At 31.6% G+C, this 15,763-nt stretch overlaps 1 protein-coding gene across 1 annotated transcript in view; it reads right to left on the reverse strand.

The window, feature by feature from the left end:
- LOC127734020 (palmitoyltransferase ZDHHC21-like) overlaps positions 1-15,559 on the reverse strand; it is a 30,862-nt gene extending 15,303 nt beyond the window's left edge. Inside the window, exons 1-7 of the mRNA XM_052243569.1 lie at positions 15,421-15,559; positions 13,841-14,099; positions 9,355-9,450; positions 7,214-7,325; positions 6,796-6,934; positions 3,299-3,415; positions 1,113-1,174 (exon numbers count right to left, since the gene is read on the reverse strand). Coding sequence (XP_052099529.1) covers positions 1,113-1,174; positions 3,299-3,415; positions 6,796-6,934; positions 7,214-7,325; positions 9,355-9,450; positions 13,841-14,090 — 776 coding nt within the window. The 5' untranslated portion in view covers positions 14,091-14,099; positions 15,421-15,559. The remainder of the gene's footprint in view (positions 1-1,112; positions 1,175-3,298; positions 3,416-6,795; positions 6,935-7,213; positions 7,326-9,354; positions 9,451-13,840; positions 14,100-15,420) is intronic.
- Positions 15,560-15,763: the final 204 nt, after the last annotated feature.

Here is a 15,763-nt window from a genome sequence, read left to right on the forward strand (position 1 = left end):
ATGAACCCCAAAAAACAATTGGAAAAAAAAATCCCCCCAAACTTTTTGAACCCCCTCCCCCTTGGAGTAATTACCCCCAAATTAATTCCAGCCTTCCCTTTGTGGTCTGGAACCTTGTAGTAAAATTTCTTAGAGATCCATTCACTTAAAATTATTGTCCGGAAACCAAATAGGTCTTCGGACGATGCCGACGACGACACCATAGCATTATACGGTCGTATCACTACAATAGATAGAAAATTTAAATAGCAAAAATGATCAGTAAGAAAAAATCTACAATAAAGTCATCACTGCTGAAATCGTCAGACAACTCTTTATTGGAGTTTTTGCACTTTAATGACGATTTTTACCTATTGTTTGCGTTTTTGCTTATATCTTAAAAATTATAATAAATAGTTAGAAACTTAAATAGGCAAAAATGATCAGCAAGACAAGATCTACAATTAAGTCATATAGAGGAAATCATCTGACAACTCCTTATACAGTGATTACCCTTTAATGAAGAGCTTTACCTACTTTTTGTCATTTTGCCTTATATCTTTAAAATTTAAGTAGACATATATATAGAAACTTAAATAAGCAAAAATGATCAGATTTTCTCTATTTATTGCAGTTTTCAAAATAATAGACAAAACTTGCGTTTTACCCCTATGATCTATTTTTTGCAATGTCCGCCATTTTGGTTGGCAGGCTGGGTCATCAAACACATTTAAACTAGATACCCCAATTATGATTGTCACCAAGTTTGGTTAAATTTGGCCCAGTACTTTCAAAGGAAAAGATTTTTTAAAATTTAACTGATGATAATTGATGACAGACACCAAGTGATGAGAAAAGCTCACTTGGCCCTCAAGGCCAGGTGTGATAAAAAGAGATTTTTGTCATTAATTCTATTCTAGTCCACAATATTGGAGAGTGTCCATTGTTGAAGATGCACATTGACCTGGATGAGCCTCTTGTTTTCTTCTATTTAGCCACATTTGCTGTTTACGAAGAAACAATAGCAGGTACAAATATCACTGAATGAAATAATCTTTTCATGTATTGGCCTAAAATCTATGCTACAAATTTCCAAGTTAAATGGAAATAACACAAATTAGAACAAAACTTACGATTCATGTGAATGTGATCCCATTGTTTGATTCAATCCCATTGTTTCTAATGTCGTTTGATTCTGCAAATAAAAATTAAAGGTGAAGTCAAAACAGCAATTGATTCAAAAATTTTGTTTTGTAATTCTTGTTTATTCAGAAAAATGTGTATACCCCTTATCCCAACTATAAAAGATTATTGTTTAGAAATACTAGAAAGGAACCAGTGCAAGGTAAAACACACTGTTGTAAATAATCACAAAAAAGTCTATGCTTTTAAGATTTTATATCTTTATGTAGGAACAATCTGCACAATCAATACAGTTTAAGACACACATTTTCTTAAAAATCAAGCAAATTCATTCCTTTAGTATTATAGATACATTCATCTTCTATTATCACATATTAATTAATTCTTTGATAGTGTCATTGGAATGAAAAACTTTTATTATACCATAATAGTATTTTGTATGAAGTGAACATTCAAATACAATCAATGCTTTTACAAACCTATGGAACTTTAAAAAGATTCCTTAAATTTCATGTTAACACATTAGCATTACTCAAATAAAGCATGAGTGCACACACTGAAATGTTTCTTTTCTGAGGCTCTTTAAGATCAAGATCTTAAAATAGATAGCATATAAACTAAACAATATTAATGTTTTAAAACAATGAGGGCGAGGTCAAATGAACAATGTTAGACACATATGTACACTTTACAACAATTCCATATATTGATTACAGTTGACTTATTAGTTATACATGTAGTATCTGAGAAACAAACCTTATCAGAAAAAAATAACTTTGACCAATGAACCATGTAAATGAGGTCAAGGCAGATGAACCCTTTAGAAATATATACACCTAGCAATCATTCTATGCACTGGATAACGTTGACTTTAACCTTTAGTATCTGTGAAACAGACCAAATCACAAAAACTTAATACTGATCAATGAATTATGAAGATGAAGTAGGGGTCAAATGAACACTGTGTCAGACAGATATTTACACCTAACAATCTAACAATCATAGTTTGACCTATTACTTATAGTAAAAGCATTTACCAAATTAGCAAGGTGAAATAATATAAAGCAACAGTGTCCCAATACTATCTGCTGGATGATGTTATCAATGGACGTATAAAACATGTCAAATTTTACTTATTAAATAATGTTAAAGCAGAAAGTAGTAATTTCTTCACTGATTAACAATAATTACATGTTACTCACTAGAAAACTGACAAAGCTTGCTTACAGTATCTGTATAAATTAGGGATCAGAGAGGAACCCTTTGAAATATAGCTAGAAGCTCCTATAATTTGAATTACTGACCGGACAAAAATCAGCCATTTTTTTATTTATTTTCACCTTTTTTGTGATCAAATAAACAGATTGTTGAGTACATTCAACTCAAATCAAGGCCAACATTTTTTTTTATTTGGCCATCAAAAGGAAGGGGTATCCCTCTACGCCCCATGGATCCACCACTGCTTTACTAAGCAGTAATTGTAATATCAAAAACTAATTAAATGATTTGCAGATCTCAATGTTCTTATGTTTCAAGATTGCGGTTCAGTTTACAGTTTCTATCTATTTATTATAAAAAATATTTTAAAAACTATAAGTTTATAAAAATCATCATAATTTATACCAATACAGAGTCAATTGACAGTTTAGTCATCCACTACTGTGGATTCATTTATTTTCGTGGGTACAAATTTTTGTGGATTGTGGAAAAATTAAATTTTTATGGATATTTGATTTTGTAGTTTTGCCAAAGTCTGCATACAAGCCTATAAAAATGTGTCCCTTCCTTGAACTTTTAAAGTGGTTGACCTTTATCCGTGAAAAATGATATCCCACAAATAATATTGAACCCACAGTATTTACATATCTTGATAATCAATTTTTTTGTTCAGTTTTTGTCAAACAATTACAGTTTATTAGATATAAAGCAAAAAACTAAAATTGAAAAAAAATCCCCATCTTAAACACAGCTATCTCAAAATTGAGTGTACTCACCAGAAAAAAATATCTGAACGCTGAATTATGAACTGTCCATGCATAGGTGTTCAAAGGGAAATAAACTTAAAAGGTTTCACAACTGCATTCTTGCACCCACAAATATTGCATGCTGAACTATGTCCACCCATTTATTTCATATTTAAATCATCTTACTAGAGGAAATTATTTAATACACTCACCAGAAGAATATTTGTATGTTGAACTATGACCTGTCCACCCATAAGCGCTGCCATAGCAGCACCCAGTCCTGTCACTAAATACACAAACCAGATCTGGTGCTTTATGAAAAAACTTTCCTGAAAAGGGAAAAAAAAAGTTTTATCTCTTTCATACACACAAAACATTATCTATTAGGGTTCTACATCAAAGATGCTATAAATTTCACTTTTCCAAATAATTATGGCATTCATTTTTCTGTCATATTCCATCAGTAGACTTTTCTACAGACAGTTTGATATCAGTTCTACTAAAGAAATACTTTTCTATCATTTATCAAAAGAAAAAAAAACCAAGCAAGTTAGAAAGTTTAAATTTTTCATATTATCCCTTACAATAAAAATCAAAGTACTGAAGTACTGAACATCGGATGACCACAAGTTCTGGTGGATGGTCACAAGCACTTGTCTCAGAAAAAAATCACATCTCTATACCTGAAAGTTAGGTTAAAATGAGACAAGTTCGTGTGTGAATGATGAATAAATGACAGGGAATTCAACCTCACCATAATAACAGTATTATAGTGTAGTGATATAACTATTTGTTATCAGTATACTCTGGTTTGTTGTTATATATTATATTTATATTTGTATAATAGTTATATAAAATTTTCATCCATTTGTATATCATTCTATTCTACTCTTCTAATGATAGTGCAGTGCAAGTGCAGGGTGGACACTCTTCTGCAATAATTCGTTTTTTCTAATAGATTGGATTTGAGTAGGCATTCATATTTTCCCGCGTTTGTTACAAAACATTCCTGAGATATTCTTCCGCATGCGTTAACACAAATTTTCAGTATTCTTGATTTGTTATTGATATATATATTTCTCACGACAAAACATTTTCATATCATTTATCTATGTTCTTAAAAATTATTTTCATGAATATTTATTGAAAAAATTAATATATAAGAAGCAATAAGGAATGTTATTTTGCACTCGATAATATCTGCGTAATTATACGGTTATCAGTCAAAAACGAATGTTACATGGTAGAAATGTCTGTGGCAACAATACACCGGAATGCCCTCATGGTCATCCGATGTAAAAAGTAAGTCAGTTCCAGCAGCAAGATAAATGACATTTACACGGAACCTGTGGCATCTAGGTGGGTTATTGGAAACTTTTTCTAATTTTTTTAGATGGTTATAATATATCATCACAAATTTTGACATCAGATGTGAAAATTTCTTTTTCACTCAAGATTACTTGAAAACCAATGAAATCAAAATTGTAAGAAAAACTGTATAACATTCTGCTTTGAAGACTGGTGTTTGTTTCATGAAAAACAGAAATCAAATAAAAAAAATGAAAAAATGTGCAATCTTACTGTACTTCCATAGATGTAAAAACAATCTGAAATTCATTTTTTTTTTTAAATGTATGTAACTCCTGTTTAGTGAATGCCTATGAGAGAATATCCTTGCTCAAATGAAGAAAGCCTAACTTTATTTTTAATTCATCAAGGAAATTACTCAGAATATTTCAAAAGGACAATTTTAAAAATCAGGCATTACTTGTATCAAAGGATATGAAGTTAAAAAAAGATGTTTTTAGCAATAAAACTTTCAATGAAGTTTGGTTTGCTTTAATTTTCAGACATCAGTTTTCCAACAGATAATGCTACTGAAAAGTAAGCGCATGTGTACTGTAAATTGCACTTTATTTGTATTTTATCAAATACATTGTATTTTAATTTTGGCAAATTACCATGACTTAGTTCATCAGGAAACCATCAAATTTATTTACTGATACTTTTATTAGTGATAGAGATATAAACCCTGATCAGTATATACTGCTAAGTCAAATACATGTAATATGAACCAAACATACAATTTCATACCAAAAAATCTTTTACCTTAGGGTTCCCAACTCATATAGAGCTATACTAAACTATCGTAAACCCTAAACCTTACAATAACAAATACCTTACCCTAATGCTTGCGTTAATCCTAACCCTAAATCTAGCATTTACTCTAACCCTAATTTAGAACATCCCCTAACCAAAACAATAAATGATCCCTAACCCTAAAGTATAGGGACCCCCAAAGTAAAAGAAGGTGGATAAAAGTTTGGTAGCTATTGGTTCTTTACATTATTCTTAATAAAAGTAATAATAAAATTACAGTTGCATCTTTTCAATTCTTGTCTAACCACAATCACAGCATACATGAGAAAAAATTGTTAGTCTTAAAATATTTGTATTTTTTTTAAATTACCTTAACATAAATCTATTTTTCCTATACTAACTAACCCTTTTGAAACAAAATAAATTGCTTTGTCGGACGCAGCTGGATACGACCGCAGAGGTCCAACCCTGAACAGTTGGGGCAAAAATGGACACAATATTTGCACTTGATACAGGTCTGAATTTTGATTGTAATTAAATATTTGACACATAATAGGTTTCTGACACAGAATAACTGTAGTCAAATGACTTAGAATTGGTTATATGATTTGAATCTATATTAATTTTTTTGCTTTTGTGCAATACACTGTGCCTGTGCAAATTGACCACCCCCCCCCCAAAAAAAAATAAATAAAAATTAACCCCCTTTTTTTTTGCTTTTGTGCAAATCACTATGCTGTTGCCAATTGACCCCCCCCCCCCCCCCCAAAAAAAAAAATCCCCCCTTTTTTTTTTGCAAAAAAAAAAATATTTGAAGAAATTTTGTTTAATTTCTGAAATCTGAAATGAGTAAAATTGCCCTCCCCCCATTTCTTTTTTACCCCCCCTTTTTTCCAAAAAAAAATTCTTTCCCTCAAGGTATGGTCATAATCTCAATTCAAATTTCCAATGGACTTTGCAACCATAATTACCCATTTAAATACATCATAAAAGTCTTAAATAGATAATTTAAAAGCAGTGTAAGGGAGGTAATCAAACATTGTACAACATTGTACAATTTTGTTTTTGGATTACCTCCCTTACACTGCTTTTAAATTGTCCATTAACCAGGAAACCCTTGTTTTTCCCCCTTTTTAGCCCCTAATTCCTAAACGGTTTCAGCCATAACCCCCCAAAGCCAATCCTAACCATCCCTTTGTGGTATGGAAACTTGCGGTATAATTTCAGAGAGATCCATACACTTAAACACAAGTTATTGTCTGGAAACTAGAAAAATGCCTTTTTGGGCCTCTTTTTGGCTCCTAATTCCTAAACTGTTAGGACCATAACCCCCAAAATCAATCCCAACCTTCCTTTTGTGGTAATAAGCCTTGTGTTTAAATTTCATAGATTTCTATTTACTTATTATATACTAAAGTTATTGTCCGGAAACAAACTGTCTTCGGACAACGATTATGACGACTATGACGACAACGTGATACCAATATATGACCACAAAATTTTTGCGGTCGTATAAAAATCTGAAAACCATACACAACTGAAGTGTTATTCAATAAACTGTCACTTATAATTAACATATGTCCATATTTACTTCTTATTCAATACATACCTTATCACAGGTAACACATTTTGGCCACCACCAGAAGTGTAACATGTTTATCACAAAACCAGTTAATCCCAAAAGAAAGGCATATATTAACAGTAGTGTAAAAGCCCAATGGTTCTCCTCTCCTACACAATTATTTATCCTAAAACAGAATATTCAAGCTTTAAATATATGTAATTTTGTTCTGCAGATAACAAACAGTACAAGTTTTACTTTATATTCAGAGTTTACAGTTGTCATTTTTATAACTTTATTTTAAGACAAGAATTAAATTCCCATTTTTTGCTGTGCTCAATGACCATATTTGTGAAGAAATACTGTTTCTTTTCCACTGGTATGTTGTTCTTAATATGTTTTCTTCATCTTCAGATTCTTTATAAAATGGGCAGTTGTCATGTGATTACAGAAATTAAATTCTTACCATGGACAATGATGATCCATTCTTAACACACACTGGTTACACCTTCTACAGTGATGGGCTCGTTTTGGACGTTTTCTACGGCATGTTTTACATACTTCCCAATGATTTATATCTAAAAAACAGTACTTTTAACTTATCAAATGTCATATAAAAAATTACCAAATAATTCTTCAACTTATTTGTTCTAATAGATAGCATCCCTTTGAAATTCTATCTTTTAACAATTCTCCTGGAAATACAACTGTTTTGGAAGAAATGTCTTCATTTTAAAATAAAATAAAAGCTTCTATTAAATTGAGGTTTGATATAAATTTATTTGTAGCATCAGGTAAACAGACACATAAGAAATTGACAAATTTTAAACAAAGATGTGTTAAGTGTTAATGTTTAGGCATTTATTTTCTGGAAGTACATTTGGGTACATTGCTTTATAATAATTATCTTTTTCCATAATAAAAATCCCATAAAGTTGAAAATAGAAAACAGTCATGTCAACTCTTAGCTCTTCCTCCACAGGAAATTTATATTTACAAAAATAACAAAAAAGGGAAGCTGACAAATTAACCATGCATTTTTCAAACTATCAAAATAAATATTTTAAAAGTAGGAAGGTGTAAAAATTGTTTTAATGATGTTTCCAGAATAAACAAAGGAGTTTAGCATCCTGTCATTGTGTTTTACATGTTTATAAAGAAATAAAATGTCAATCATGACATTATGCAATGGAATCAACATTAATCACCATCTTCTAAAGATTTTCCATGTTTTCATGCAATGTTATGTACAGAAAAGGATATATTGAATTGTTTATCAAGGAAGTGATATTTATAGTAAAAGTTCTTTAAAAGATAAGTAAAGGAAGAAACCTTCAATCAGTAAAAATAGGAAGATTGCAACATTTAACGCCATAAAACTGCTTAATAATTTTTGTGGTCGTCTTATTTCCCCTTATTTTGTCATTAAGTTAGATCACAGAAATAAACATCTGGCAAATATCTTTTAAATAATTGTAAGAAGCATGAGATTTCTTTAAAAAAAATCTTTTTGTATAATGATTGAAAAGTTATCTTTTTGAGACATAAAACTAGGATAGTGGAATGATATCATGTTTACTGAAAGTGGTGTGCTGGCGAAAAGAGCAAACAGAAAGTAGAAATTAAAGGGATAAAGATTACATTTATTTTTCATTGTGAAAGGAATTGTTTAAAACAATGGAACAAATTTAGGCAATATTTTGAATTGGAGTTATCTTTCTTTGTCAATACATGTAATTGAAGGTATAGCAGATAGATTCATATGCCATGCACTACTTCGTCACTTTTGTACTTTTTAATAAAATAGTTTTCTTAGTCAAGTATGTCAAGTACACACACACTTCATTTCCAGTCTGATTTAAATACAGACCTGTGTCCAAGCTTTGCTTACAAGGATCTGATAACTCTCCATTTTACTTTCTGTTCTGGTAATTATTACATCAGCCAATGCAATTTCAGCCTTCAAATTTTTGAATGTGTGTATTAATCTGACAAAACCAGATAATCCCGAAAGGTCTTTGAATAGAATGTAGTACAGAGCGTTTTCATATCCTTGTAAGCAAAGCTTGGACACAGGTTCTGTATTTCAATCAGATTGCTACATTTTGTAACTTGAATATCTGAGTATATATCTTTAATAATAATGCTTTACATGGAAATTGATAGGATCTAAAGATTTTTTACCTCACTATACCATGTTAGGTAAGGTAGAGATGAGACCAGGAATATAGCTAAATATAGCTGTAAAGCCAATGACAATAGGGTTTTGATTGCGCTAATATGACATATGTTATTTTTTAAATTTGAAATTAACAGATAATTAATTTCAAAGCTCTCCATCTCCTAAGAACAAAACCAATCTTCTGCACATTCACGATTCAGATCTGTGATAAACTTGTAACAAATGAGGGGTGAACTTTGGTGGATCTTTCACAATTTTGTTCAATTCAAACACTGGTATTTGAGATTTACATCTAATGTTTCAGCTTTGCTTAAAATGTATGTATATATCAGAGACATATTTTATAAAATTTAGTAATATAAAAATCTGTAGGGTCTTAAAATATTAGGATATTTTGTAACCATTAATGTATGTTATATTCTTACCAATCTGAGAATCTTCAATTAGAGGTACTCTTCCTGGATTTGTAGTAGAAGCTTTAAATAATGAAATTATACACATACCAGATAGAAAACAAAACCCTACAATGAGAAAAAGGAATCATGAAATTATTCACATACCAGACAAATGGCAAAAACAGTGCAAATTCTGAAATGTCTCACCTGCACTATAAAATTTATTGTTTAAAGTTTTAATATTCTTGAAAATGAGGTCACGGTCAGATGAACCTACCAGACATAAATGTACACTTTACAATCATCATATACACCAAATATTTTAATCTTTTTTTTTATTGTATCTGAGAAACTGAACTAACTATGAAACTTAACATTGACCAATGAACCATGAAAATGAGGTCAAGGTCAGATGAAACCTGCCAATTGGACATGTTATCTAACAATCATTCCATACTACAAATATAGTTGACCTATTGCTTATAGTATCTTGAGATATGGACTTGACCACTTAAACTTAATCTTGATCACTGATCCATGAAATGAGATTGAGGTCAGATGAACCCTGTCTGACAGACATTGCAGACCTTGCAAGGAACCCATATACTAAATATAGTTATCCTATTACTCATAATAAGTAAGTATTTCATATAACAAAAAAACTGTAATTTCAAGCATTCACTGAACCTGGTGACGGACAATGAAACTATGATGGATGGAAACTTAGTAACATAAGGTATCTGCATACATGGTATGAAGCATACAGATCTTTTACCTTCTGAAATATAAAGCTTTAAACAAAAAGTTAATGCCGGAGTGTAATCCTTTTGTCTCGCATTCTGCAACTTTCGTTGCAGGGGAGACAAAAATTATTATGTATTTGCTGAATGAAAAAAGTTAATCACCAGAAGTAAAATTCAAACTTGAATTCTGTAAAAAGTTGGACAGTCAATCAGAACAAAACACAAACTTGATCTATAAGCTATCTCTATACAATAATGTACCAATGAAATGCTCTGCTGGGCACAGCTAGATATGACTGCAGAGGTCGCACCCTGAACAGTTGGGGCAAGTATGGACAGTACTACATTTGAGCTTGATACAGCTCTGAATTTGGATTGCGATTAAATATTTGACACAACATACAATGTAGGTTTCTGTGTCAGAATGAATGTGGTCAAAGAACTAAAAAATTGGAAATTGGATTTTACCTATTATGGTCCAATATCCAAAATCTAAATATACGGTTAGAGTCGGCATATCCAAGTACACCAAAAATTTAATTCATTTATTTATTAATGGACCATAATATCCAAGTACACCAAGAATTTAATTTATTTATTCATTAATGGACAATATTAGCTAAGTTTTAAAAGGGGTTTACTTTATAAAAAATATATATATTATATAGCATTCTGAAAACTAATTTATACAGAATAACAAACAAACCTACCATGATGTTCTTTATAAAATTTACAAAAAAAATGAAAAAAAAATTTTTTTTTTTAAATATCATTCATCATTTAAATACAATATCTTTAAAAAATCTATAAAACTTACCTCTAATTATTTTTCAAAATATCTAACAATGTTAATTTTACAAACTTTATTTATGCATAGTTTCTTAAATTAGAATACGATGATGCTATATCTATTTTTAACTATGAATCTACTTTAAATTTCTATTAATTGTACAATACACCTCTGAATTTGGATTGTGATTAAATATTTGACATACATGTAGCATCTATAGGTCATGACAAAGAATGCATGAAGTCTAAACAAGGAATTATTTGAATCTGAAATAATTTTAAATTCTGGAAAATTGATAAGAAATGTATGATGAAAACTAACCCTATTTAGGAGGGTTAGCAATGCATGCATAACAATCTGATGGACAGCAACATTGCTAATTAATTCTAAGTCGCTGGACCAACTAGTGGGTAGGGCCTTGAAATGGTTGACAAACTGAGATGTACAGACAGCAATGTAACTTATAGAAAGTATTGTCTATTGTAAGTAGTTCCTATCAAACCAACTTAATCAGAAAACATTTAAAATTGCTAATTAATTCAAAGTCACTGGACCATGGCCTAGGGGCAGGGCCTCAAAATAGTCGTCAAACTGATATATACTGATAGTAATGCAACTTCTTACAAAATATCATTGATCTATCACAAGTTGTTCCTATCAATCTAACTTAAGCAGAAAACTTAACATTGAAAATTGCTAATTAATTCAAAGTCACTGGAGCATGGCCTAGGGGGTAGGACTTCAAAATTGTTGTCAAACTGATATGAACTGATAGTAATGCATCTTCATACAAAATATCAATGATCTATCACAAGCAGTTCCTATCAAACTAGCTTAAGCAGAAAACTTAACAATTGTTGAGGCTGTCGCCTCCCCATGTCTCGCTTTCCGAGACTTTTGTCGCAGGCGAGACAAAAATCTAAATTACACGGTTAGATTCAGCATATCAAAGAACCCCAAGAATTCAATTTTTGTTGAAATCAAACAAAGTTTAATTTTTGACTCTATGGACCTCAATGTGGACCAATTTAAAAACGGGGTCCAAAATCCAAAATCAAAATGCATGATTAGATTCAGCATAATAAAGAAACCCAAAATTTCAAGACTTTGAATTAAACCCCGTTGAAATTGCTCAAGAAATAAGCATTTTATACAAACTATTAAAAAAGTAATGTTTTTGGACCCTTTTCCAAAACGGTTAGGACCATAACTCCCAAAATCATTCCAAACCTTCCTTTTTTTGGTATGAAACCTTGTGGCACAATTTCATAGAGATCCATAGACTTATACTCAAGCTATTGTCCGGAAACATGAAAATCCTTTTTGGTCCTTAATTCCTAAACAGTTTGAGCCATAACCCCAAAAATCAATCCCAAACTTCCTTTTGGAGGTATTGAACCCTGTGGTACAATTTCATAGAGATCCATACAATTATACACAACTTATTGTCCTGAAACAAGAAACATGCTTGTTTTTGGCCCCTTTTTGGCCTTTAATTCCTAAACAGTTAAAACAATAACCCCTAAAATCAATCCCAACCCTCCTGTTGTGGTAAGGAACCTTGTGGTACAATTTCATAGAGATCCATACACTTACACTAAAGTTATAATTTAGTTATTGTCTGGAAACCAAATGTCTTTGAACGACAACGACGTAGACAACATGATAACATTATAGGAATGCAAAAATTTTACGGTCGTTTAAAAATCAGCTCAAGATCTGTGGACATTATAAAAAAAGAGTATGGTCAATTACAATTTTACTGAAATTTATAGTACATGTACAACGGACTGTAATTCCTCCAAAAGTTGGACAACAGGATCTAAATACAAGATCAATCTGTAAGACATCATTATATCTGTATGTATACTGAGATGGCAAAAAGGAATATGGGTAACTTACATCATATGCCCCTGCTACTTATTGGTCGGGTCATAGCACAATGTACAAGCTTGTATGTCATGTGATGGAGAAAGTTCTTTTTTCTCATAGCCTCTTGCATTCTGATCACAGAATCAGAAATGTGTGACAGGACATAGAGCCATCTTGTAAAGATACGTCTGTGTCAAGCTTCAACTATACATGTACATGTACTATGTAAAAAATATCATAAAATACACACATACAGTCAGGGGTAAAACTTCTTTCTTAAAGTATTTTTATAGCCATGAAGTTGTTATTACCAGTAATATCTACTTTTATAAGCCAATTAATCATATTCAAATTTTCTTTTCAATGTTTGAATAATCAAACTTTATTTATAATTAATACCCTTCTCCAAACATTTCCTAATCTACAAGTGTTTTATTTTTTTGCAACACAGAAATTTTCAAGTTTTATGAAGTCAAAGCATGCTGCATTTATGGCAGATCTATGATAGTTTTGATCAAATATATTCACAACTTTTACACGTTTTAAAGATTTGGAAGTATTTAGAGCTTGACATATTGTACACTGTATTTACACTTGTCTGTTGTTGAAGAATGTATTTTCCCCACGAGATGTATTTTGATTATTTTATCATGTAGTTGCTGACTCATTGATGTTTACTCCATATCTCCTTTTATTTGTACTCATATTTTTTCATAGCTTGTGATATATTTTCTTATTAGAGTTCAAGCTTTATCTCATGAACTTTTTAAAGAACTCTTATGAATGAACCATGAAGAATGAATCACTGAATAAGACTCATCACAGAATTTGTACTTACCATAAGCAAGCAGCCGATGCCACTTGTGGAGCAGGATCTGCTTACCCTTCTAGAGCATCTGAGATCACCCCCTGTTTTTGGTGGGGTTCTTATTGCTCAGTCTTTAGTTTTCTAAGTAGTTTTTTTTAACTTGCTTGTCTTTTTGTCTTTTTGTTGTTTTGTGGGGTTTTTTCATGGCAATTTTGAGTTTCTTTCGGCTTTTGAATTTTGAATATATATACCCGTGTATCTTTCTCCTCTTTTTTAAAGGATATAAAAATATATAATACTTACATAATACCAGTTCTCCAGGAAGCTGTTTATCATAATAGTGAGGTAAAAGTATTATAAACAAATTCACAAAAGTTCCATAAATCCAGTAAATTGTAGTAAAAGATAATGCAAGGTATCCCTCACGGTCTCGGACAATATGTAAACGACCAAGGAATGGTATATTCTTAACTTTGATTCTGTCTGAAAATTCACTGTACTGTGTTGTTTTAGAGATTCCAACATTATCTTGAATGGCTTCCTGAGTTAACATGATTATTATCTACAAATATAAACAAAATGAGACATGGAAGATGCACAACATCAGCAATCTAACCGTACTTTAATTTGAAAAGAAAGAATCTTGAGTAACAACAATCCCATGAATACCAACACATGTATGTCGAAAGAACAGTTTTTATTGTTGTTCTTAATCTTGACAGTTGCTGGCATGGAATGTTCAAGTGTTCAAACATTGCAGTTATATATTTAGACAGTAATTGCCTAAGAACCTATAATATTCTAAATAACCAGGGGATGAGTGCAGATTTATTTATGGTGAATGCAATTGTTATTTCACAAGTTGGGGTGAGTGTGTGAAGAGTCTTTTAAATGTATACTGTTATATAAATTGGGTGGGGCAAATTTGTAGTTGTTATTTGGTGGAGCAAGTTATTTTTAGATTTGAATGTGTGCATACTTTTATTATGTTAAAGTTGGTGAGAGTTTGTACTATAACATAGTAGGACTAGCTTCAACAAGAAAAAACTCCTTTTCATCAGTGGGGAGAGTTAGTGTGTTTCATTTCGAAAGTTGTGGCAAGTTAGGGGAAAGTGGGGCAAATTTGTGTAAAATTGGGTGAATTGTTCTGATGCAAGTTGGCAGTAAGGGGAGTTTGTTTTACTTTCCTACTGAAGTGGTGCTTCCCCTTACATAGTAGATATATAACTGCGCTCCACAAGATGCATTAGGGGATTACTCCTTTAATATGATTGATATGACCAATGAGCTACAGTTTGCAGCTAGTTTAGCTCAGATTGTAGAGCCGTGGCTTACTGTGCTTTATATGACTGTGCCAGGGGTTCTGGGATCTAATTTATTGGCGATGGATTGTTAGGGGTTTTCAATACACCTTATCGCTATTTGTCCGCCATTACTGGACATCACAAAAGTTCCCGTAAAATTTTGACGTCATAATAGAAAATGTCTGACGCCACAATGGAAAAGTGATTGTTGTATGACGTCAAAAGTTGGAGCGGGACAGATTCTCGGGTCAAGCGGGAATAGCGATAAGGTGTATTCAGATTGTTCTCGTTTTTTATTTAGGTCCTATGACCAGCAGCAAAGATTTGAATATAGAATGTCATACTAAAAAAAATCTATAAAAAATAGAATAAACCTTATCGCTATTTGTCCGCCATTACTGGACATCACACTGGTTCCCGTAAAATTTTGACGTCATAATACAAAATATCTGACACCACAATGGAAAAGTGATTGTTGTATGATGTCAATAGTTCAAGCGGGACAGATTCTCGGGTCAGCCGGGAATAGCGATAAGGTGTATTGTGTGATTTGTAAGCTTTTGTCATTTTATCGCTTACTTTTGAAAATAGTTGTACTTTGCTACTGAGTCATCTGCAATTTCACACCTGTGGGTCACTAAGCAGTTTGTATAGTTGTGACAAGTTTTTGACCTGTTTGTTTTGGTTTGCTCAAAAATGTTTATTTTTTCAGAGTTGCCTTCCCTTGGATAAAAAAAATATGCTAAAATAAGGGTTGCAATGACAGGACGATTGACGGGAGGGTTACACTAATGACAGGACGATTGCCCGGATTGTGACAGGATAATGACCGGATGCGATATAAATGGTCATAACTATTTTGTTATTTGGTAGATTGTTTTCATATTTGGAAACCTTTGAGAAACTAAACTATATTAATTGA

This window comes from Mytilus californianus, unplaced genomic scaffold (assembly GCF_021869535.1).
Source record: "Mytilus californianus isolate M0D057914Y unplaced genomic scaffold, xbMytCali1.0.p SCAF_1, whole genome shotgun sequence".
Classification (NCBI taxonomy): domain Eukaryota; kingdom Metazoa; phylum Mollusca; class Bivalvia; order Mytilida; family Mytilidae; genus Mytilus; species Mytilus californianus.